Here is a 24,681-nt window from a genome sequence, read left to right on the forward strand (position 1 = left end):
AATCCAAGATAGACCCAAAGTTCCGTTGGACTAAATTCAGAGCAATAAAAAAGGTCCTCTGAGGAAAACAAAAGTTTAACATCCATGAAAAGAGAAGCTCCCTTGGCAGAATTCTCAAAGCCTAAAAGTGCAAAAAAAACAACCACAGGGATGCTCAAGAGAGAAAGAAACTTGTACATTCTATCAGGTTTTTAGTTCCCACACCATTGGGGTATCTCCTCTTGGTCTAGCCTAGATTAGCATCTTCAGTTAGGCATGTTAAAAACGACGATGAAACCCAACCATTCTTCTTCCCATGCTCCACATAGTCCTTGAATTTCTCCTTTGCGTTTGGGATGTCTAAAGCAAGATCTTCGAGCCCGTCTTTGACTCTTGTGAACCCTTTAGTCATCTGGTTTGTGGTTATGAGTCCTTCACCGAAACTCTCCTGCAGAAGATCCAACATCATCTTGTCCTTCTTCTTCTCCATACCCATCACCAGTGCTTTCTTCACCACCTCATGGTTAAAGAAAGGCATGCCTAGCTCATGGATGCATTTGCACGCTTCTGATACCAGCCCTGAGCTTTCATATTCCTCCAGCAGATTCGATATCTTGTCTTTTGCATCTTCCACTGCCCAACCGCTCCCACCTCCCCAGCATCTTAGAAGCCTCTCTCCTGCATGTCGAGCAAAGATAAGTGACCTAGCCATCTTCACGGTTTCAGTTCCGCTTGAGTTAGGTCGCAGTTTGCTACAGATCTCTTCCAGGTTGAAAGGTGCTAAAACATCATCGATCACAGCTCTAGCTAAGAACAAAGCAAGTTCGTTGGAAGCATCCAGAATGTCAAGAGCTGTATCTTCTGCAGACTCCAGGAGCATGACAAAACCATCTGCAACATCTTCTGTGGTGAACATCTCAATGTGAAGAGATGAGAGAAGAACAGATGCCATTTCTTTCTCGTGATTCTTCCTGTCCAGAGCAAGTGTTATCAGCTTCTTTAGAAAAATTGGGTTGTACTCCGGTGCTCCTAAATCCTCAAGACTGCGTATGAGTTCTGGTATGTCATCGGAATTGAAATACTCATGAATGATGGTCACAATGTCTTCCTTAAACCGCTTTAGTTTCTCATCTTCGATCTGCTGTCGTCCACATTCACCAGAGGGATAACCAAATGAAGCATCAAGCCAACCACCTGAGACAGCTTTTGGCACAATCAAATCAAATTTGGTTCTAGCTGAAGGAATGTCAAGAGCAAGATCATCAAGGCTTTCTCTTAACCTTGAAAACCCCTTCACCATTTGACTAGAGCTTATCAGGTTTTCTGAAGCTGCTTCCTTCAGCAGTTTCAATACGAGTCCTTCTGCTGCGTGGTTTTCCATGGCAGTAACTAAGGCCCTCTTCACAACCTCATGATGAAAAAAAGACACACCCAACTCTCTAACGCAGCGACATGCCTCATAAGTCTCTCCAGTCTCCACATATTCATTCAAAATGTCAGCAATCTTCTTCTTGACTTCCTCAACAGTCGTTCGAGTCTGTCCACCCCATCTTCTTTCTACGAGCTCGGCATGGTGTGCAGCTGATAGATAGCTTTTCTCTGCAGTTTGGACAACCTGGTAACCTTTGGAAGTTACTGGAAGTGCCTTGGCCGCCCTGGGAAGAAAAGCTGGAGGAAGGATGTCATCCACAACCGCACGTGCAAGGAACAAAGCAAGGACATTGACAGCATCAGGTATATCCACCACAAAGTCATCAGCTGACTCCAGCAGCAGGACAAATCCATCTCTTATCTGGTTCGGGTTAATGACATCAGCATACAATGCGGAAAGCAACACTGAGGCCATTTCCTTCTCTTTGTCATGCCTGTCCATGGCTACTGAGACAAGCCGCTTGATGAAGTAGGGATGATATTCACTTGAACCAAGTTCAATGAGGTCAGCTGCTGCCACATCAACATCACCAGTGCTGAAGTATTCGTTAATGATGGAAGCTGCAGCTTTCTTGTAATCATCTAATGGGTCTGACAGAGTTGCACCAACAAGCTCGAATGGTTCCTAATATAACAAAAAAATACAAAGAAAGCTGATCGTGATGAATTCTAGAAAACAACACGCAACGGATAAACAACAGAAACAATTTTGCGCAACTACTTTGGCAACAAAATAATCAATCATGAAACTCAAATAGTTACGAAAAAAGTTGATAGAGATGCAGAAACTACCTCTCCACTGTCATAATTTGGATCATTCCGGTCAATGTGATAGTCTCCGTCAGTGTCAATAAGTTTTCCCCAATTTCCTTTCCCACCACACCCATCTGAAATAAAATGAATCAATCACTACCACCATATGCAATCTATACAATTAACAGCTCCAGATTTGACTAAAAGCCATCCCCTGAAACATGATGGTTTAGAAACATAAGCTACAAATCCAAACTGATTAAAGTAGTAACTGACCCTTCTTAGATCGGGTAGACCTCCCCGCATGAGACCTTCTGTGCTTCACAGCATTTGACGCACCAGAAGCTTTCCCACCAGCAGATACTTTAGGGAGATGCTCAAGCAAAACCGAGTGAGGTTTTTGTGAGGGTGGAAGATCATCTGCAGTCTGTGTAGCTTTTTTCATCATCTCTCTCTGCTCATCCGTTAGGAAACCCTCCATCTTTAGCAATTACTCTAATAGTCAAACATCATTAAATCAATCCTTTAACAAACATATACCATACGATAAAATTCAACAACGTCTAGCTATCTTATAAGGACTCGAGAACATATTTGAGCTATAGCAGTTTTGAAACTTCCAAACCTAAAACCACAAGACAATGATGTGAAACGACGTAAATGGAGATCTAAATCACCAAACCATAATCCAGAAACTAAATAGAAGTAATGAAGTGTAAAGCCTGTGTATCTCAAGCAAGGTTCCAAAAAATTGCTATCCGTCTATTTCCTCTCATATTTCTACAGCAATCAATCAATCATCCGCGGGACTAAAATGCCAAAACCAAAACATTGGAGAAATGTTTGAAACTCCAAGTACCAGTAAATGTAATGTTCAAATAGAGAATCCAAATCCCGAAATGGTATCGCCTCGTCGTCAGCCAAAACGGACGGCGAGATCCGTGGTAAGAACAAAGAGGTCGGAGGCTAGATCGAGAAGCAGAACCCGAGTGTGAAGCTTTCCTGGAAAATACTAGTAATGTTTGAGAGAAGATTGTTTGGAGAAGAAGACGATGGATTTGGGAGTTTGGGAGGACAAATGGAGGCTGCTGCTACGGCTACGGTTTCTCATCGAAGGTCTCATCGCATATACTGTCGCCACGTGTTACTGTCTCAACGGTCACGATTGCTCGTTACAATGTGCCAATGGCATCTGCTAGGGTTATGGATTTAATTTTGGTGTTTTCCTACCAAAATAGTGAAACCAGATCATTTATAAATATCTCTGACAATATCATCTTATCCCAAATTACTAAAAGTTTATCCATATTTTCTTTCTAAATTCAATTCAGTTTATTGCATATTATTGGAAAAATTATCCACTTTTTTTAACAAAAAGTTACTATTGTGTTCACTTTATGCTGATCCGTTTTAATGAATGAGATAATTTGTGAAAACAAAATGAGCTCAGCCAATCAAAGGGTCGCAAGACAGTAAAATTCAGGTCTCTTATAATTTAGGTTGCATGGAAACGAAAACAGAAACGTGGAAACGAAACGTGTGGAAACGGATTTTTAAGAAAATTATGAAATGGAAACGTTTTGGAAACGTGTATGTATATATATATATATATGAAACACTAAACATCAAAACAATATTAAAAATATATTTTAAATAACATAAATCATTAATAAAAATATTAAATAGTCTAACTAAAATAATGATAACAACTCTCAAAATCAAAAATTAAGACCATATATCATGATCACAAATAATAAAATAAGTGTTTCATATTATTCATACTAATTAAGTTTTTTTTTTAAAATATCAAATATATACTTACTAGGGGAGGTCTCCGCGCCCAGCGCGGGGTTGTATGTTGATTAAGACCAGAATTAATAATTAATATTTAGGGTTATCAAGTTAGGGATATTTATTGAATTAATTTTGTCAAGAGTCTAATTTTTATAACGACATTAATATAGAATTATGGTAAAACGCTATAACTTTTGATATATATTATTAGTAATCAACAATTAATAGTGTTTTTGAATCACAAACAATTATTAGTGTTTATATCTTGATATATATAATAGAATTAAATATAAAAAATCTATATATTTAAACCAACAATATATTAGCAACGCCCCGACCGCCACTGTCCATGGGTTCCCACGTCCAGTCTCGGTCTTTAGGCCCATCTTCTTTGTTTTGTCGTACTCTTGATTTTATGACATATTCATGCTTACTCGTTTCTTTCATATTAGCAACGCCCCGACCGCCACTGTCCGTGGGCTCCCCACGTCCAGTTTCGGTCTTTAGGCCCATCTTCTTTGTTTTGTCGTACTCTTGATTTTATGACATATTCATGCTTACTCGTTTCTTTCATATTTGTAATGCCACGACCGCCACTGTCTGTGGGTTCCCACGTCCAGTTTCGTTCTTTGAGCACATCTTCTTGGTTTTGTAGTACTCTTGGTTTTATGACATATTCACGCTTTCTCGTTTCTTTCATATTTGTAACGCTCCGACCGCCACTGTCCGTGGGTTCCCCACGTCCAGTTTCAGACTTTAATTTGGGCCCATCTTCCTGGTTTTTGTTGTATTCTTGATTTTATGACATATTCATGCTTTTAGATTGTATGTCACTGGAGTTTTTCGTAGTTGGAAACAAATAATTGAAAAATTATAATCTCTTACCATATCTCTTACCTATCAAGTAAGTCATCTTGCTCTTTGAAGTAGTTATGTACGTAAAATTTCAATGGTATAGAAACAGGCATCTCCTTTGTATATATCGTGTCATATTTATCGTCCCTATTGTAGTATCTTTGTCTCTACCTTCGCCATTGGTCGCTGCGTAACCCTTCAGTTGATCTCTTGTTTATAAAACCCATATAAAAAGTTGTAAGAGAAATATCATTTTCTTAACTGTATCGTATATGTATTTGTAGTATATTGATCTGAGATTGCAAAGATGTATGCCTATCAAGAAGCTCTTAGCAAAGTAAACACTGAAGATAGGTACTAAAAATGAGAGGGTTACAGAGAGCAAGTATCTATCCATTAGAAACCACTATGTGCAACTGAGAATAATTCATATATGTACATACATACACATGTATACAACGTATTGAAGCTTTTAAATTTAAATATCGAATGCTACAAAACTGGAAAATTGCTTGTGGAGAAAGCAATATGAACATGGCCACATATATAACAAATAACCGATTATGCTTGTCGTAGATCATTCTCTTTCAAACCAAAAGTTTTACCTAAACAACATATCAAGTGACTCACAAGAGATACATAAGAGCCATATCCTAAAAATATCCGGCAAAGCAAAAACGCTCCAGGTTCGAGAAGGAAGTCATTGGAAAATTTGAGTATATACCAAACTGGAGAGTAATTCGGCTACAAAGAGAGATGTGTTGGCTTTGAAGAAAAAGCTATGTGATGCTCTACCTTTTATTTATGAATTTTATGCTATGAATATATGTTTTTGTTAGGGTTCAACTTCAGTCTCCGGATTAGAGACTTATATTCATCCGACAAACAATTCGATGTCACAATCAACGCTACAAAATTGGTGGGTTCTCTCTATCAACAAACAAAAAAAAATTCTGGGGTATATATATTTTTTTTGTTTTGTTAGATCCATACGACGAAGAACATGACGAAGAACACCAAAAATTCTCATCAATCCGGTACGTTTGATCTTATTTTTATTAGTTTAACAATTACGGTTATGTCCGAATCTGAAATAACCATGGCTCCAGACTCCTTCACACCATGGCCACATATCACCGGAGTGGAGACAATTTCAAATTCGGACCTTCTCTTCGCATATAAAATCATACATATGGTCTCTTTGTTTCGGGTTCCCTCTACAATAATTAGTACATATTTCAAAACTGAGCTACAAAAGAGCACATTGGATTTTGGTAAACATCAAGATTGCTTCCTACCTTCCAAGAAACATGATAGACTAATTCACATCCAAGACCAAACATTAGCCACATAAAGCCTGAATCAAATTAAACGATCTTAGGATGCTCTTCATAATCCGTAAGTTAAAGAGACTTGCATTAATATTGCAAATTAGACTCTAGAGGTCCACAATGGTTAATCAGAGTGTATCAAAGACGACGAATAAAGCATGAATTAGAATATCAGCAGAGGAAGCACACAAATATTCAATAAACGTAATCAATCACTGAGAATAGCATGGACCCAACTTTTGAAAGATTCATAAAAAAAGAAGATTTTTCCTATGCAACAATATTCAAACAATGAGAAGATCAATGATTGATGACTAACCATACAACCGAAGCAAAGCCATAAACAGAAACGAAAGTACTAAAGAGCCACAACAGTAGTGATACGACATTTGTTTCTTCGCACTGGAAACAATGACGTGCTTCCATAAATCCAATCAAGTTTTTATGGAAAACAAACCTGCATTCATAATAAACACTACTATTAATTATTATTTTTTACGCAAGAATTAAATGGCAGTATAAAAAATTCAATGGTTAGTGCCGAAAAAAAAAGCAAGGATTAGTTATGATATCAAATCAAAATTAAATATCAAGCAAGGTATTTACATAAAATTAAGGCAGTGGAGGATCTAAGAATTTTTTATATGACAATATCTACAACTAAACAAAGAAAATTTATATATTTTTAAAACAGAATCATTATTTGTTTTTTGGTAAGATTAAAACCGAATCATTATCATATTAGTAAAATTATCATTTATTTATTATTATCCACGTTAATTTAAAAGTTTAAGAGAATATCTGCTTTTTCTCATAAAAAGATGGAATAATAACATAACTCTTTTAGATTTATAACTATATTTGACATTATCATATTAAATCTATTAAGATAAATATATTTCTTTTTGAAAAATATAAATAAAATGATAATATAATTATTATAGATTTACAATTATATTATTATCCATGTCAAAATTTTAAAACATTTTACTTTTTTCTCACATAGGAAGATAGAACAATAACGTAACAGTTTAAGATTTACAACATAAAAATAATATCAGAATTGGAACGCCAAATCATAATCAACACAATTAACACAACTCTAATGGGAAATTAGAGTTATCTTGTGATTAAAATACTAAACAAACAAAACTAACCGAAACAAAACAAAAGTCTTCCTTTCAAAATCATTAACGTGACGGATTGCTGACTGATTAAGTTGAAGTTTTAGGCATTTAAAGATCTAGAAAGATGATTAAGGTTAAACATTTTTATTTATTTTAAACAACGTTTGAATGTTGACAAAAAAAGAAGAAGAGAGTGTTGGGACCATCGGGAGAGACAACGTTGAGCAGCTGCGAAAGAAGCCAACGTTGTCTATTATGTTCCTCACAGTGTTTGATTTGACTTTTGATGACATTACACTCCTGTCCACTTGTTGTCTCGAAAGTTCATGCAATGGAAAATTATTAAACAAAACAATTTAGTTTTATGTATAAATCCTAGGGAAGAACCGATCAAGCTAAGATCAATGGTTGTGGTTTTAGTACCATATACTTCTCAAATATACCCGTTGAATAACGGAAATCCGCAAGACAGGGAGGAGACGAAGTCAACCTAGCTGGCAAAGGAGCTAACCCAGCTCCTTTGGTCTTATTTATGGTCATATGTATTTAGCAAAATATGGTATACAAACCGAACCAATCAACAACAAAACCTGGTTTTAAATTGTTGTATATTTCTCAAAAGTCAAAACCCATAATAACCAATGGAACAGAAGAAGCTAATGCAGAGCATACTTACGCTTGGAGTAAAGAGTGATGCAAGCTTACATTGGCACACCCGAAAACGCATCAGAGCATGGAAAGAAACCTAAAAACCAATAAATTAAACAATAATTAAATCTTAGTGCATGGAAAACGAATCCTATACATACCAAAGTCCGAATCTCAGTGCCTTAGAATGACCTCGATACCAAAAACTTTAAGTTACTACTTCCATATATGTAATATTTTAGTTTGGGGAGAGAGATTGGCAACGAAGAGTAATTCTTGAATTTAACAGCCAAGTTTGTTATCCCTAATCTAAAGAGAGGACTACTTAAATTGTATTAACGACAAAAATTAGCCTCCTCTGAAGATTCATCCCTGAAATAAGTCATCTTTCTGACTTTGTGGCAACTGTGTTATCAAAAGTTGAGTGTTTCTTCTGAAAAAAGACATATTTGAAAATAATAAGAACATGTACCTCAACAAAATCGGGAGGTACCTCATCTTTTTACAACAAAAAGAAACACACCAAACCATCGATGATTACCTTCTCAAAAGTTGAAACCAAACTTTTTGATTATAAAAATTGATTAGTGGTGAAAATAGTGAAACCATAAATACAAAAAAAAAAAAATCAAATTTGTACATATAAACTATAAGATCACCTGTTTATTCATTGAATTAGGTCCAAATTTTCCATACACCAGTTCACATCGTCCCCTCCATACATCCACCCTACAATAAAAAGAAAAATTAAAATTAGGTAGAAGCAAAAAAAAGTTTGAAAAAAAAGAACAAAAAAACAAGGGTTAGTTATGATCTGAAATTGAATACCATGAGCAAGGTATTTATATTGAATAGGAGGCGGTGCATGATTTAGGGTTTCTAAATTTTTCGACGATAAATACAAAAAAAGAAAAGAAAATTTACATATTTTAATAAGCAAATCACTATCATAATAATAAATATTTGTAAAACTGCCATTTATTCATTGTTATCCATGTTTATTTAAAATAATATTTACTTTTTTCCGTAAAAATATGGAATAATAACAACTATTTTAGATTTACTACTATATCTGATACTATCTTATAAAATATATTAAAATTTAAGGGAAAATTCCTTTCTATTTCAAAAATAAGGCGGAACAATAATATAATTTTTGATTTACAATAGATAGACATGCATGGTATCCATATGCGTCATGTCACGCTGATCCATATTTTTTTCCAAAACTCGATCTAATTGCTATTATGTGCAAAAATCACCGCCGTTCACGTTCATGTTCACGTTAGCACTCCATACCTTAATTCACATGTAAACCTCTCTGCCTAACTCTGACTTCAGCTCTCTCATCTTCGAGTCTCCCCAAGAAAGTTTTGACACCACACCAACATTTCATTCGTCAAAATTAAATCGAGTTTGCACAAGGTTACAACCGATTAATAGGTGGTCTTCTACCTTCTATTTACGATTTTATGCTATGAATATATGTTTTTGTCAGGGTTCAAGTCAATCTCCGGATTAGAGACTTATAATCATCCGACGAACAATACGATGGCGTGATAACCGTTTCTAAATTGGTGGGTTCTCTTTCATTGATCTACATATTATTTTTTTTGTTCGTTTTTTTTTCCAAATATTTAGATTGAAACGACGACGAACACGACGATCATACCAAAAATTTCATCTATTCCGGTACGTTTGATCTTTATTTTAATTAGTTTAACAATTAATAGCCGTTTACGATTAATTTCGGATATCTAAATCTTATTAATTTGAGTAAGGTTAGAATAGTATTCTTGTATGTTTATATTAATGCTCCGATTAATAATTTTCGGATATTTGACATTATCATCTTAAATATATCAATATTATAATAAATATTTTCCTTTTCCGATTTTTTTTTTTGGTATAATTCCTTTTCCGATAAATTATGAAACAGATCTGTTTACACAAAAGGTAAAAAAGAAAAAAAAAAAAAAATCAAATTTGTACATATAAACTATAAGATCACCTGTTTATTCATTGAATTAGGTCCAAATTTTCCATACACCAGTTCACATCGTCCCCTCCATACATCCACCCTACAATAAAAAGAAAAATTAAAATTAGGTAGAAGCAAAAAAAAGTTTGAAAAAAAAGAACAAAAAAAACAAGGGTTAGTTATGATCTGAAATTGAATACCATGAGCAAGGTATTTATATTGAATAGGAGGCGGTGCATGATTTAGGGTTTCTAAATTTTTCGACGATAAATACAAAAAAAAAAAGAAAATTTACATATTTTAATAAGCAAATCACTATCATAATAATAAATATTTATAAAACTGCCATTTATTCATTGTTATCCATGTTTATTTAAAATAATATTTACTTTTTTCCGTAAAAATATGGAATAATAACAACTATTTTAGATTTACTACTATATCTGATACTATCTTATAAAATATATTAAAATTTTAAGGAAAATTCCTTTCTATTTCAAAAATAAGGCGGAACAATAATATAATTTTTGATCTACAATAGATAGACATGCATGTTTATTGTTTCCAAAATTATTTTTTCCTGGTTAATTCCGAAATTCAATTTAATTTTTCCAAAATTAATTAGATTTCATTAAGGGTAATTAAGTAATTACGTAAAATCAAAGACTCAACAAGAGCTGAGAGTCCGACACGTCAGCAAAAACACTTCTCAAATATTGTTATATATAGATATTTCTAAAATTAATTAATTTTTATGTTTCAAAAGAAAAAATTAAGTTTCTGATGTGTTTCGAAAATGGAAACGTACGTTTCCATCACGTTTCCAAATTGACTTTTTAAGGAAACGCGTTTCCATGATGTTTCCACGCGTTTCCAAGAGTTTCATTCCGAAACGTTTCCGAAACGGGAAACGCACCTCGGATGGAGTTTCCATGCAACATAACTTATAATGATTGATTAGTATATATGCTAATCTAAAATATGGTCTCGAAACACATTTTGCAACTGTACATTTTTGTCCTAAACAGGCAGGTCTCAATGGATTTGCTAAAACCTATTGGTTCCACAAAATGGGAATGCCCTCATCATTCAAGCTCCCTTAATTAGCAGCTGCAGTGCTGCTGCAGGGAAGGACTCGGCCAATAAGCCGTGAGCTCTTGCTGTTCTGTGTCTCCCCCTGACCCTACAAGACATCGTTCATCACAACTCGAAATTCTTGAAACCGAATACTTAGGCCTAGTAGAGATGTTTACCTTGCCTAGGGGAGTCCTCTTCCAACAAAACACATCAGTGTCATCTTCTTGCCTGTACAAACAGAGCATACATGAGTAGCTATCCAAATAAAAAAAAAATAACTTACTTTTGAAATAAATATATATGAACCATGTTTTACCTTTTTTCACCCGGAGGCATGTGTGGAGTACACATAGCAGAATTTGCATCGCCTTGATCACTGGAACAGCTCATTCGTGACGATGCATTGGCTGAAGAACGAACACTTCTAGCCCTCAAGACATTTCCTTGGCAACTTCTCAGAGAATTTGTAACTGCAGGCTTTTCAGATGTGCAATCAGAGTCTGTTCTTGAAGTCAAATACGACTTGTGAAGCATTCTACGAGAACAGCTGAAAAGTCCAAAGAAAAGACTTGCTGCTGCTTTAGCACTCTTTGGTGGAGAACACGCAGAGATAACAAGATTCATTCGGATCTCAACGTTGCATCCTAACACCGATTGGAACGAGTCTGCAATCAATTTCCATGATTTCTCGGCTCTTGCTACATGTTGAGGTGTGTAGAATTCCAATTCAGCTATTGCCACACCTGGAAAGAAAAAAGAATATGCATTTACTTATCTGAGACACAAGCCAAACTAAAACTTTAAGACTATCTTTGGGAAATATAAGTTACCTTTGTCAACAGTAAGTGAAGTCAACCTTCCTCGTTTCCACAGAAATCTCTTTAGTGAATCAGAACAACACAAATCTGTAACCGTTTTCCACACAGTTTCAACTGTTTCTTTACAGTTTTTCTTTTGACGCTCCTCGGTTTCTGATTTAATAACATCACCAGGACAATCTGATGATGTGCTGGAGAGCTCAACGTCTAGATACAGGACCAAGGTATGTAATATATAGTTAGTAACCAAGATAACACGAAAAAGAAACATGAAATAATGGAAAAGGCATTTTATGAATTAGGACCTTTGCTTATTTGGTTTCTTCCATTTTCATCTGTTGCAAAAGAAGATGAGTCGGTGTTGCTAAGTTGCAAAAGTGCCACAGTGAGCCAGGTTGTCTGGTTTTTTGATGCTCTCAAGTGTTTCTCAGCATCAGATAGTATCTTCAATGCATTTCTCAATTTCTGCATTTCTTCTTCGGCTATATATAATAGAACAATATATAATAAAGAGTGAGATCAGGTTTAGTTTGAAGCTGATATTCAAAGTAATCATTGGGGTGCTTACATGTATGCCTTGTAAGAAACCGAAGTCTGGTTGCTGAACTACTTTCTTGAGAGTTTCCAGCAATGATGTCCATAATGACATTAGCTAGCTGGGAAATAAGCTGCATTGGATCTATTTTGGATCTCATAAGTTCCCTCGCTCTTATAACCGTGTTTGAAGTATCAGAAGACAGGGCAAGATCAAGCAGATCAAGCAATTCATCATCAGAAACAACCCCAATCTGGAGAATCAAATAAATAATGATTTTTTATATTTCTAAACTATCTAATATTTCCAAGACAAATGAGTGATTAAAAATATGAAGAAAGATGTGTAAACTTACAAGCTTGTAGGCCAAAGATGTCGTTATTCTTTTACCGAGCAAACTTAACTGATCAAGCATTATCTCAGCATCCCGAAGTGAACCATCAGATTTAGAAGCAATGAAATCAACTGCCCCTTGATCAAAATCAATACCTTCTTCAACACAAATCTTTGCCAGCTTAGTTGATATATCCGCATCGCATACTTTAGAGAAATGATATTTCTGAGAACGTGAGAGCACGTTACGCGGTAGCTTCTCTAGCTCTGATGTAACTAGTATAAAAACCGAATGCTGAGAGAAGTTGTCCAAACTGTTCAAGAGAGTACCCCAAGTTTCTTGACATAATAACTGACACTCATCGATAATAAAAACCTTAAATCTAGATGTAACCGGAGGAAGAGAGGCATTCTTGATGAGAGATCTGAGGTAGCTAGGCCGATTTAGTTTACCCGAATCCGTTTCCATTACGTCCCTGCCTCTTCCCGAGAAGTATGATTTGCATTCACTACACAAGCCACATGGTCTACTATGTGCAGCCTGTGAAAGGCAGTTTAAAGCAGCAGCAAATATCTTAGACGTTGATGTTTTACCAGTTCCACGAGGACCGTGAAAAAGGTAAACAGAAGTAATCCTTCCTCTTAATATGGTGCTCAAAAGACATTTCACCACGACTTCTTGTCCAACTAACTCATCGAAAGATTTCGGCCTGAATTTCTGACTCAGACTCCTCGACAACACTTCGTGACTCGGTGTCACCACATCACTCTCACCATTTCCATTTCCAGGCAATAAAGGATACTCTTCTACATCTGAGGATTGGTTTGATCCTCTGTACCTAGGCGTTCTTGACCAGCAATAAGTTATACCGCAACCACGGTTAGATTGACTATCAAAATCAACATCTTCATCTCCATAATAACTATGATTTGTTGAGGTCATCGGACTACCTAAACGGCTTCCATATTCACCAACTGAGCTAGCTAACTTAGTGGAATAATGATTAGTTCTATATCTTCCCCCTGAAGCCGCCTCCTCAACATGACTAATTGAAGGCACATTACAAGCTAACTCCCTACCTTTCACCGATAAATCACCATTACAAGATCTTTGACTACTCCTTGAGCAGGCGTCTCCTTCAACATTTAGCACCTTGCTACTCAACTTGTGAAGATCACAACCACTCTCTAGCTCCTCCATTATAGAGTATGAACCAAAAGGAATCAAACCCACAGTAGCATCAGCAGCAGCAGCCTTACAAGCATCATCACCATGTTCCACAAACTGAAGTGAGATCCCATTGTTGGAACCAGTTTCCCATTTGACATTGTCGAGCAAAGAAGCAAACTTGCTCATAGAAGTGGTACATGGATCTCTCAGTGACCTAACCCTTCTAAGAGCAACAAGGGTTCTTGTGATAGGAACATCAACAGAATGCCTCCTAGTCTCCCCCATTTTCTAAAACAGATCAAAACAATCCTAAACCTTTCTCTCTCTCTCTGAAACTTCAAGATTCGACACTCATCATCACTAACCTAATAATGAATGTCGAAATTAGTGATAAACAATGAAAATGTGGTAACACAGAAACAGATGGGGAAAAAAGTTATAATATTTAACAATCACAGAGCTCAAAAAACAGAGACCCAGATAAGCTATGGAAAAAGAACAAAACTTGGAATGAATTAAAAAAAGGAAACGACAAACTGAAAATACAAAACGTCAAGATTGGGGAATACCAAGGTGTATTGAAGAGAGTGGCGTACAATGCGGAGAATCCAAAACCCTAAAATCCCTTGTTGAAAGAAGGAGAAGAAGAAGTTGTTGGTAAAGTGGTAAATAAGAGGAGTTATTATGGTGAGAGGTGAAAATAGAAAAAGGCTCTTTGTTGTTTGAGTAAAGAGAGAGAGATAGAGACAGAGAAGAAGGGGAGACATGTTAGAGTAGGAGGGCAGAGATTTTTGCAGAGAAAGGTAGAGTCTTTGGACAGAGAGCCCAACCAGTAATAGAGAGAGAGAGAGAGAGAGATAAAGAGTTAAGACTAATACTATTTGGTGTTCCTTCTTCGCTTCATTTAAGATTCGTTCGGCGGTTTCAGTTTCAAGTCTTTTTTGGATTTCGTGGCAACAAACAAGACTTCGTGTGGTCCGCTTCTCTGCCACGTTTTTGGACTCACGTGTTCGTTCGTTCGTTCTACCAACATATTCTGATTCAACTATCTCAATTATTTCTTATTTGGAATTCTAGATGCAATAATTATTTGTTTTTTGGAATTCAACATGAGTTATTGAGTTTCATCTTCTTGACCAGACTAAAACAAAAAAATTCAGTAGATACACGTCTAATATCCTCTTCAAAAAAATTAATTACATTTGTGTGTGTGTCTATTGAATAAAAAAAATTTATTAGTATCAATAGCATCAAAAAGTATTTAGATTTTAGACAAGTGTGAAACGCTAATGGTTTTGGTTTGCAACGAAAATTAATTTTATTTTTGTTCAAATATAAAAGTTTATTACTTCTTCTATTTTAAAATATATGATGTTATAGAGATTTTTTTTCATTTCAAAATATAGGATATTTCACAAATTTATATATAACTTTTAAATACATTTGATGTTTTATGACCATTTGTATTCTACCGTCTTTTATATCATTGATTGAATTTCTTAAAATTAAATATTAAATGATTGTCTTAAAAAGAAAATTAAATTTTGAAAAATGTGTGCTTTTATAACTTGAACATCCTATATTTTGAAACAAAATAAATATTAAAAATATAAAATATACGGGTAAAAAGAACTCGGGAAAAATCGTAAGGAAGTAATAAAACAGAGAAAAAAATAGGCAATAAAACAAAGCATGATAGAGTGTGAGCTAAATAACTTCGACTCGAGAACCAGGGTTGCATCAAGTCTTTAATAGCAGTGGAGACTGAGAACAAATAGAGGTGATCCGGTTCGAGACTGCTGTATCTAGTCGGATGAGTTGCTCTGGTTTGTTGAATTTGCGTTGATGTGAATTGTCGTTTGGAAGGAAACCGAACTCGTGTCTTTGACATGGACACATACAAAACAAGACAAAAACCTATTACATTATCGATTACATTGTGTTTATTTCATAAAACATAATTTGATTGGTATAAAACAGATTATAATTTTTTTTTTTGTGACTAGGATTAGTCAACAATTATTTGAGTTTTGTAGAATAGTGTAATGGCCGTCAAAAGAAAGTAAAACGCAAGAACTGAGATTAGACGATAACGTTCGTATCTTACAACAATGACGAGAGAGTTATGAGCCTATGATGTCTTGTTCTTGATTTGAAGATCTTTTTTTTTATGGGAATTTGAAGGGCTTCTATGTTAATGATGTTAATATTGCATCGATCATATGGGGAAAATAAAATATAGGTATCGTTGAGAATCATATATTAACGTTTTATACATTTTATAAATCCATACGGACTGACCGACAATAATACCAATTTGATCTTTTAATCACATTTGCATAAACCGCAAATTGAACTCCTATTCAAAGCGTCTCACTAGAATATTTATGGAAAATCGTACTCCAACTACACCAAGTATTTGGCATGTATTGAATACATAAATTTTGTGTCGGTTGCTAGCATCATGGATTCAAATTATCTTTTATTTCACCAAGGGTTAAAAAACGCCGTACGTCCACATTCCAAAAACGACGTTAGTTTTTTCACTAGCTTTGGTTTTCTTTCTAGCAAAGCCAACTCATTAGTCACCATATTTATACCAGCTATTGGCATGTAGAAACATCTAATACAAATTTGCGTTCCTCGCCCATTAACTACAAAAATTCAATCGCCCAAAAGAAGTGAGACAAATAAGCATTGAGATCTCGAATGTTGACGTGGACAGTTTTTGCATACTTTTTGGACAGTTTTTGCATACTTAGCTCTGAAATAGAGAGGTCAAGGAGAGCCCAGGGGCAGAGGGGGTCAAGGACTGAGCCAAGACCCAAAAAAATACTCCCTCCGTTCCTTGAAGTTTGATGTTTTAGTGTTTTGAGTTTGTTCCACAAAGATTGATTTTCTAGATTTTTTTTTTTTAATTAATTGATTTTAGTAAATCGTAGATTTCAAGGCGTAATGATTAACTGTTTCAGATTACTATTGGTTCATAGTTTATTAAAAATATTTAATAAAGTAAATAATTAAACAATGATTGTTTCTTAAGAAATGTGAAATGTTTAGAAAATCAATCTTCTAGGAACAGAGGGAGTAAGATTTAATGACCTTAATTTCTTAGTCTCAACACTAGCCTTTTGTGTGCACTGAAATATTCTTAAATTAAACTTTATGGATGGAGTAAAGCAATTTTTTGATGATTTTTTCCCCAATTTATCTATTAGTAGGTGTAAATGAACAAAATCTACAATATTTTTGCCAAAAATAAATTTCTTTTTTAGGGTCCAAACAGAAGTTTTATAGCACCAAGGCCAAGTGTTATAACGAGCTGACCTAGTTACCGGTTTCCGAGTCAATTAACTAAACCATAATATGCGGCCACGTAGGTATGCTTAAACGAAGGAATATTTTTTTTGGTTATTTGTTTATTAGAGAGAGAAATGTCAGCATGGTGGCAAAGATTAGAGTGTAACCCGAAAGCTCTGGTAAATCCAAATTTCCTAAGTGAAAACAATATTCTTGTATATAAATCAAGATGGCAATAAAAATTTGGACATGAGAAGATTCAACCCCGCTAATTAGTAGTAAGGATTATCTATGTCTATGGACGAAACCTCTCTAGTTAGAAAGTTCTTTTGCGGATTAGATTTAGAACTACGAATTCAGGGTTATCTCCTTTCTCAAGTTTTAAACTGTTGGAACTATAGTTCTAATATTTAAAATGACATGAAAATCTTTAAAACTCTTTCAAAAGGAGATGTAAACTAAGTGTTTATGTTTTTGCTTCTGAACAAAGTTCCATGTCACCAAAATTTAGGTTCATTCAAGATTCCGTTAAATACTAGTCATTTGGGGTCGACAACGACAGAGAAGAAATGATTAGAGAGGATAGCATGAAATGTGACACACGTATGAGATATATATGGTTGGATACCATAAGATTACTTTTTTACCATAAGATTACTTATTTTCGAATTCTCGGCGAACTTTACGGACAGAAAAAGGAATAGACAAAAGAAAAAGGATAACGTCGCATGATAGAGTTGCCTACTTTGCCCTTGATCAACAATAAGCAGTTTTTGGGATGCATGTGCTACGATTACTCAAATCTTCGTTGTCGTTATCACATTTATCTTATAGATCAAATCTTGTTGGTGGAGTGGAGTGAAGGTGAAGACTTGTTGATATGAGCGGGCCTAGCTCTCTCCTTGATTGATTCCTACGTACTACTCCATCAAATTAAATGTAATTCACTTTCATATTTATTTATCTCTGTTTTGAATAGGGGTTGTGCAAATATATTGAGTAAACTCTCAAGTCAAAGAATAATAATAAATATTTGCACATTTCCTTTTTAACTTGTGACAAACCGTAAATAGCCAAAAATAACCTTTAGAAAATTTTAGGGAAGGGGAAGAATTTGTCCGTTCTCTATGGACGCAGAGATCAAAGTAAGTAATTATCTTCATTAGACAGTTTTTTTTTGTCGAATTTGATTGTTTGCTTTCAAGTTTCTTATTAATAAAGCAAAAGATATTTGACAAAACACATATATGTTGGATTAGAAAAACTTCAAGTTGCACTTCTTCTTTTAGCCATCGCACTATCTTCCGTGAAAAGAGAAATTACATATAGCTTATATTAGATGACTTCATAATTTCACAAAAATTGTTTGTTAATCTTCGACTTAGCATATATTAAGACTTTTTCTTCTAAAAAATCTTTTTGGCAAAATAATTCTATGGCCTATTACTAGGTCAAAATACAATGTTATTTTATTTGTAAAAAATGTATTTGAGGTAATTGATCATCAAATGACCAAAATGAAAGAGCTATTTTTTTTTTTTTTTGGACAAATGAAAGAGCTAATTAAGAATTTAACAATGTACAACAAAAAAAAAGTTTTAGTGGAAATGGCCAAAAGTAAACATCCATTCCTTTTTTCCCACACCATGCATGAAGACATGGAAGATCAAATTCGTCAACTCTATCGCTTTGTCTCTTAATATTTCTTTTGTTTCTCAACAAGGATCAAGTATGGAACGTCAACACTCAACAACCACAAGAAATCCCAATATGCTAAGGTCGTATGAGTTCGCTAGGAATAAGTCTAAAACATCTCGTTTTGTCAACAAAATAATAAAAATGTATACATTATTTACTTTTTTACCAGACTTCCATTGTCAACAAATGACATTATATTATTGTTGTCGTCGAAGAAAAAACAAAAGTGACACTATTGCTGTTTTACTTTTTATTTCATGAGGACCCAATTTTTTTTTTTTTTTTATAAAAGATCAACCGTATCAGTTGATTACGGTGTCCAGCAGAGAAAAGCATGCTCAACTGTCAAAAACAACCTAACAATTAGGAATCCCGTAAAACCGGCAAATCACGAGGGCAGCATTACATTACATGTCCCACAAATCACTTTCTCTCCCATGCTTTTCCACTTCCACCTATCATTACGAACACCTATTACCTAAAGGACTTTAAGCCAGAGAGTTTTCAAATCCCGTACCGTGATTGGTGCACTATGATGTGCAAACGAATATGGTGAATATCTAACTGTTTTCTCAAAACATTTTCACCGACACCAATCATGAAGCAAATTGCTAGCTGAAATTAATTTCTTCTACATATATATAGAAAATGAAGGTGGAATTGAGAGAAATAATGCCAGGAAAAAAATGAAGTTACATCATACAAACACTATAACTTAATTAACTAGTTTGTGCTAGTATATTATTACAGACACTTCTGATTATCATCTTTGTTTTCACTATATAAACTCCTCTCTATTTTTAAAAAAATTTCCTACAACTCTTATATCATTCAATCCCTATCTAAAAGTTAGGTGTCCATAAAGATATACGGATATCGAAATTTAAATGATAGATGGCGGAGATCATGCAAGGACTATTATCTTCAAGACTTCAACAGAATCATTTCGACTTATTAAATGGGTTTTTTCCCGACATTTTATTACATGATTCTACTGTTTTCTTTCTCATCATCTCTTTCCATTCTTTGTTTTTCTATGTGTGTTTCTAGATTACTTGACATGTTAAGTCATTTATCTTCCTTTTCCTTGATATCTTACCCGACATGTTCCTATAGTACTATGGTTGGAAATCTTAATTCTCTGAATAATAAAAGTTTTGTTCAGATAACGGGTATGATATATACGGAAACTTTCCAATGGTTATTTAATTTTCTTTTTGCAACTATAAGCAAAGCCTAGTGAACTGCATAAATAATTGAACTGCATAAGTAAATAATAGGATCCGAATTGTTTGGATCTGAGTTGTGCTATGAACTCATATAAGAAAATTCCCGCAATGTTGATATAAAATTTACCAAACTGTATCCCACACTTTAAAAGTTCTCATCATTCTTTATGTGAATGCTATAAGATCAAATCGTTTGGGACAGATTTTACATTTTAAATTCTTATATTCCGCAAGTGCCCAGTGGTGCCGCACGAATTATTTAGTGTATCAAACTACTGATAGGAGTAATTAATAAAGCATATACAGTACAACAATCTATTTAAATGTATAGAAATATATCTAACTAAAATTAAACATAGTAGTATAATAAAAACACTTTTAGGGGTTTTGAAGATTCCCTCGCCCTCCAATCGTCTTCCATTGACATCTGTATTGGTGAATCTCGACTATAACTTGGTGGAACAAATGATGCTATTCGAAATTTCCCTTGGATTCTATAATATATTTGGAAAGTTTACAACACAAATTTTTTGAAAAAAAAAAATATTCCATCGAATGCCACTGCAAAGAATGATGTTTAAGAGACGGAGGCCTTCCATGTTGCAAACTCCCACTTGGTAGTTCTGAGGTAATTGACAAGTGCTTCGACTCAACCATTACTACTTAGCAATTCGATGGCTCTTGGCATACCCCAGACACGCTTAGTGGATATGGTTGGATCGCTAGTTCCCACCACCAGCTTCTTTTTCTTGACTTAAAGGGTGCAAGTCGATGTCTTTCTCCGCTACACGACAATGTAGAACATGCATGTTCAAACAAATCGAAGATACATTAGAAATTTTTTGAAGGCCATGAGGTAGATAATAATTATAGAGTTCATAACAAACCTGAAGCCTCAATCAAGAAAAGTCAAGCTTTTCTAAATTCCGACTTTGCATGTTGTTGTATGAAAAAACATTAAAATACAACTATAAATACATGCAAACATAGTGTTTGTTATAAACTATAATAATTTCCTGAAGTGGATCCTTAGAGCAACCCCAACGGTGAAGAAACCCAATTAGAGTTTTTAGTAATAAAGTAATAGTATTTTAGATATAATTTAGTTTTATATTTAAATTTTAATTTTAAATAAAAACTGGACCACTAAATGAATAACATGTGTAGAAATAGCTTTTTATGCGTACTTTGTTTTAGAAACGTTGCTATGTCTCTCTCTTCTTCTTTCATTTTTTTTATTTGTTTAATAGTTTAAGTACTCTTAAGAAACTACCATTGTGGATGGTCTTATAGTTAACTTAACACCAACTTCCTGGATCTACATTGTATATATTAGGCTAATTAAACAGGTCATGTGGAAGTTATTTGAAAAGTACACCATATCGACCTAATTAGATTGGAGGCTTTTTCATTTAATTTTTGTCAACAGTTTAGATTTGAGTAACGGATGTAACCATATTATTGGTTTCTCCTAGGCATTATTATTATAGTATAAGTTTTTTTTAAAACTAAAGATGATATAAGAAAAAAAGTGGGACCTAAACCTTAAAAATTCCAATAACAAATAGTATAGGGGTCCTTTTATATCTTTATATAAGCCCCCAAAGTTTCCTCTTCTCTCTATTCTCACTCAAATCTTCTTTCCTCTGCCTTCCTTCGCTTCCCTCTTCTCTCACCAAAATCTGAGAGAAAGAAAGAGAGACAGTACTGTAATCCGAGTAAGAGAGAAAGAAAAATGAAAATGCAGACGAAGAAGCTCTTTATCACCATTGTCTCCTTTCTTCTCTATGCTCCATTGTTCTTATCTTCACCAGTTCCAGACCCAGAATCTGTTGTTGAAGAAGTTCACAAGTATGAATCTTTTTTCTCAACCTTTCCTTCACATTTACTTGAAAACCACTTCTCCTTTTAATTTCTGCTTTTTATGAAAACCCAATTTGAGCATAGTGTTACAAAGTTGTCGCCTTTACAAAAAATGGGACCATTTTGAAAAGTCTCTGTTTTTCATTTGTTTAATAAAGGTTTGCAATGTGTTTGTGTTGTTGCAGGAGCATTAATGCGTCGGTTGCAGGAAGAAGGAAGTTAGGTTACCTCTCATGTACCACCGGTAACCCAATCGACGACTGTTGGCGATGTGACCCACACTGGGAGCAACACCGTCAACGTCTCGCCGACTGCGCCATTGGGTTCGGCAAAAACGCCATCGGTGGCCGTGACGGTCGGATCTACGTGGTCACCGACTCAGGAAACGACAACCCAGTTAGCCCCAAGCCCGGAACTTTAAGACACGCCGTGATCCAAGACGAGCCACTCTGGATCATCTTCCAACGAGACATGACGATTCAGCTCAAAGAAGAGCTAATCATGAACTCTTTCAAGACCATTGATGGTCGTGGAGCTTCCGTACACATTTCTGGTGGGCCTTGTATAACGATCCAGTACGTGACCAACATTATCATCCATGGGATTCATATCCATGATTGCAAGCAAGGTGGGAACGCTATGGTGCGGAGCTCCCCACGGCACTTCGGATGGAGAACGATATCGGACGGTGACGGTGTCTCTATCTTTGGAGGGAGTCATGTTTGGGTTGACCATTGTTCGTTCTCTAATTGTGAAGATGGACTCATTGATGCTATAATGGGCTCAACGGCTATCACTTTGTCTAACAATCACATGACACATCATGATAAGGTCATGTTGCTTGGTCATAGTGATACTTACAGTCGTGACAAGAATATGCAAGTCACCATTGCTTTTAACCATTTTGGTGAAGGCCTTGTCCAAAGAATGCCCAGGTAAATATAACTAAATGTGATTTTGGTTTTTACTTTGTTCTAGTAGTTAATGTGATTGTGACCATGGATATAGATTAATTTTGGGACCATTGTGTTGTTGTTGTGTAGGTGTAGACATGGGTACTTCCATGTGGTGAACAATGACTACACACATTGGGAGATGTATGCGATTGGAGGAAGTGCTAATCCTACAATCAATAGTCAAGGGAACAGATTTTTGGCCCCCAATATCAGATTTAGCAAAGAAGTGACTAAGCATGAGGACGCGCCTGAGAGCGAGTGGAAGAGATGGAATTGGAGATCTTCCGGAGATTTGTTGCTAAACGGTGCGTTTTTTACGCCGTCTGGCGGTGCAGCCTCGTCTAGCTATGCCAAGGCTTCGAGCCTTGGAGCTAAACCGTCTTCTCTAGTTGGACCATTAACGTCTACTTCTGGTGCACTGAATTGCCGTAAGGGGTCTCGTTGTTGATTGTGGCTTAGTGGTCACACTTAAGTTTTTACCCAATTTATAATTATATAGGAAAAGGCAATTAAAGCCACCAATTAAGGGGGATAAGTAGAGTAGTAAGTCTTCTTTCTTTATCCCTTGATTTACTCTCTTTTTTTTCTTTCTTTATTTGGGTAAAATTGAAGGAGAATACAACCTCTGGCTTGCTGCTCTTAGGAGCCTTCTTAAGGATTCTCTGTTTTAAGGAATCTTTAAATTAGGTTAAAGTGTGGGAACAAGTGCAGATGTGTTGATCTTGATATTAATATAAATATAATTTTGTGTCTTACGAGCCTTGCAAAGACAAATAGATTAGTTATAAAATTACGACAAAAAAAAAGATTACATAGTTATAAATTTAATTTGAAGTATAAATTTGCGTACATACATGAAGGAGACAAGGGCGGACCCACTAAAAAAATGGGGAGGTCATCTGACTTGGTCAAATTATTAAAACCTGTGTGAATGCATAGAAAATCTTAAAGTTCGTGTAGCATATTTGGCTAAAATCTGTGTTTAAAACCCCTTGAACCCATGTTCAACTCTCCAAACTGACTGTTTTGGTATTTTTATATTTATAATTATGTTTATTCTTTTCTTAGTCTCGAAAATCACTATATCAATTTTAAGATTTAGTATAAGTTTTTGTTGATTATGAAAAAACTTAATTTTTTTCTAATATAATTAAGAGAAATTGTTAAAAATGCCCCTTTTTCAATACCCCTTTTCAAAAATGCCCCATTTGAGAGTCCATTTTTGAGTTTGCCCTCTTTTAATTTTTAATGACCATTTTACCCTTATTTGAAACAAAATTAGGTCCACAAAATACAAAATATTTTTTGGCGGGAAAAGTGATCCCGTAATTTTCCCGCCAAAACACTTGTAAAAAACCTTTAAAATACCCTGTAAAATTTTCCCGTAAAAATTTTTCCCGCCAAAAAATTTTTTTGCGGGAAAAGTGATTCTGCAATTTTTTTGGCAAAATTTTTTTGGCGGGAAAAATTTACAAGGTATTTTAAAGGTTTTACGAAGTATTTACAAGTGTTTTGTAAGGTTTTACAATGTATTTTAAAAGGTTTTACAAGGTACTTATAAAGTTTTATAAGAAATTAATAACTTGTAAAAAACTTGTAAAACCTTATAAAAAACTTGTGAAATCTTATAACTTGTAAATCTTTTACTAAAAGAAGAGTAAAATCTTATAATATCTTATAAAAAGGGGTATTTTTAAAAATGGACAACCAATGGGAGCATTTTTGAAAAGGGGTATTGAAAAAGGGGCATTTTTGTGAGTCTCCCTATATTTAATGTTTGTGTAATATATTTCCATAATAAA

The 24,681-nt window shown here is 34.8% G+C and overlaps 3 protein-coding genes across 5 annotated transcripts; 1 reads left to right on the top strand and 2 right to left on the bottom strand.

The window, feature by feature from the left end:
- Positions 1–9: 9 nt before the first annotated feature.
- Positions 10–3,333, bottom strand: LOC9303716. The gene is made up of 4 exons (XM_021017674.1): positions 3,023–3,333; positions 2,440–2,658; positions 2,203–2,297; positions 10–2,035 (listed from the first exon to the last, which is right to left on the bottom strand). The coding sequence occupies exons 2-4, from the start codon at positions 2,642–2,644 to the stop codon at positions 227–229; spliced, it is 2,109 nt and encodes a 702-aa protein (XP_020873333.1). The 5' UTR covers positions 2,645–2,658; positions 3,023–3,333; the 3' UTR covers positions 10–226.
- Positions 3,334–10,821: 7,488 nt separating this feature from the next.
- Positions 10,822–14,818, bottom strand: LOC9305775 (protein STICHEL-like 2). Of its 3 annotated transcripts, none has more exons than XM_002869658.2 (8): positions 14,403–14,816; positions 12,685–14,193; positions 12,363–12,582; positions 12,100–12,276; positions 11,807–12,001; positions 11,293–11,719; positions 11,153–11,204; positions 10,822–11,082 (listed from the first exon to the last, which is right to left on the bottom strand). In XM_002869658.2, the coding sequence occupies exons 2-8, from the start codon at positions 14,116–14,118 to the stop codon at positions 10,999–11,001; spliced, it is 2,589 nt and encodes an 862-aa protein (XP_002869704.2). In that variant the 5' UTR covers positions 14,119–14,193; positions 14,403–14,816; the 3' UTR covers positions 10,822–10,998. The 3 variants fall into 3 exon arrangements, with proteins under 3 accessions (XP_002869704.2, XP_020873267.1, XP_020873268.1); XM_021017608.1 differs by having other exon boundaries at positions 12,685–14,198; XM_021017609.1 differs by having other exon boundaries at positions 10,822–11,076; positions 12,685–14,818.
- Positions 14,819–21,674: 6,856 nt separating this feature from the next.
- LOC9305776 (probable pectate lyase 18) lies at positions 21,675–23,634 on the top strand. The gene is made up of 3 exons (XM_021017862.1): positions 21,675–21,911; positions 22,109–22,858; positions 22,967–23,634. The coding sequence occupies exons 1-3, from the start codon at positions 21,796–21,798 to the stop codon at positions 23,325–23,327; spliced, it is 1,227 nt and encodes a 408-aa protein (XP_020873521.1). The 5' UTR covers positions 21,675–21,795; the 3' UTR covers positions 23,328–23,634.
- Positions 23,635–24,681: the final 1,047 nt, after the last annotated feature.

The sequence above is a fragment of the Arabidopsis lyrata genome, assembly GCF_000004255.2.
Source record: "Arabidopsis lyrata subsp. lyrata unplaced genomic scaffold ARALYscaffold_7, whole genome shotgun sequence".
Classification (NCBI taxonomy): Eukaryota; Viridiplantae; Streptophyta; class Magnoliopsida; order Brassicales; family Brassicaceae; genus Arabidopsis; species Arabidopsis lyrata.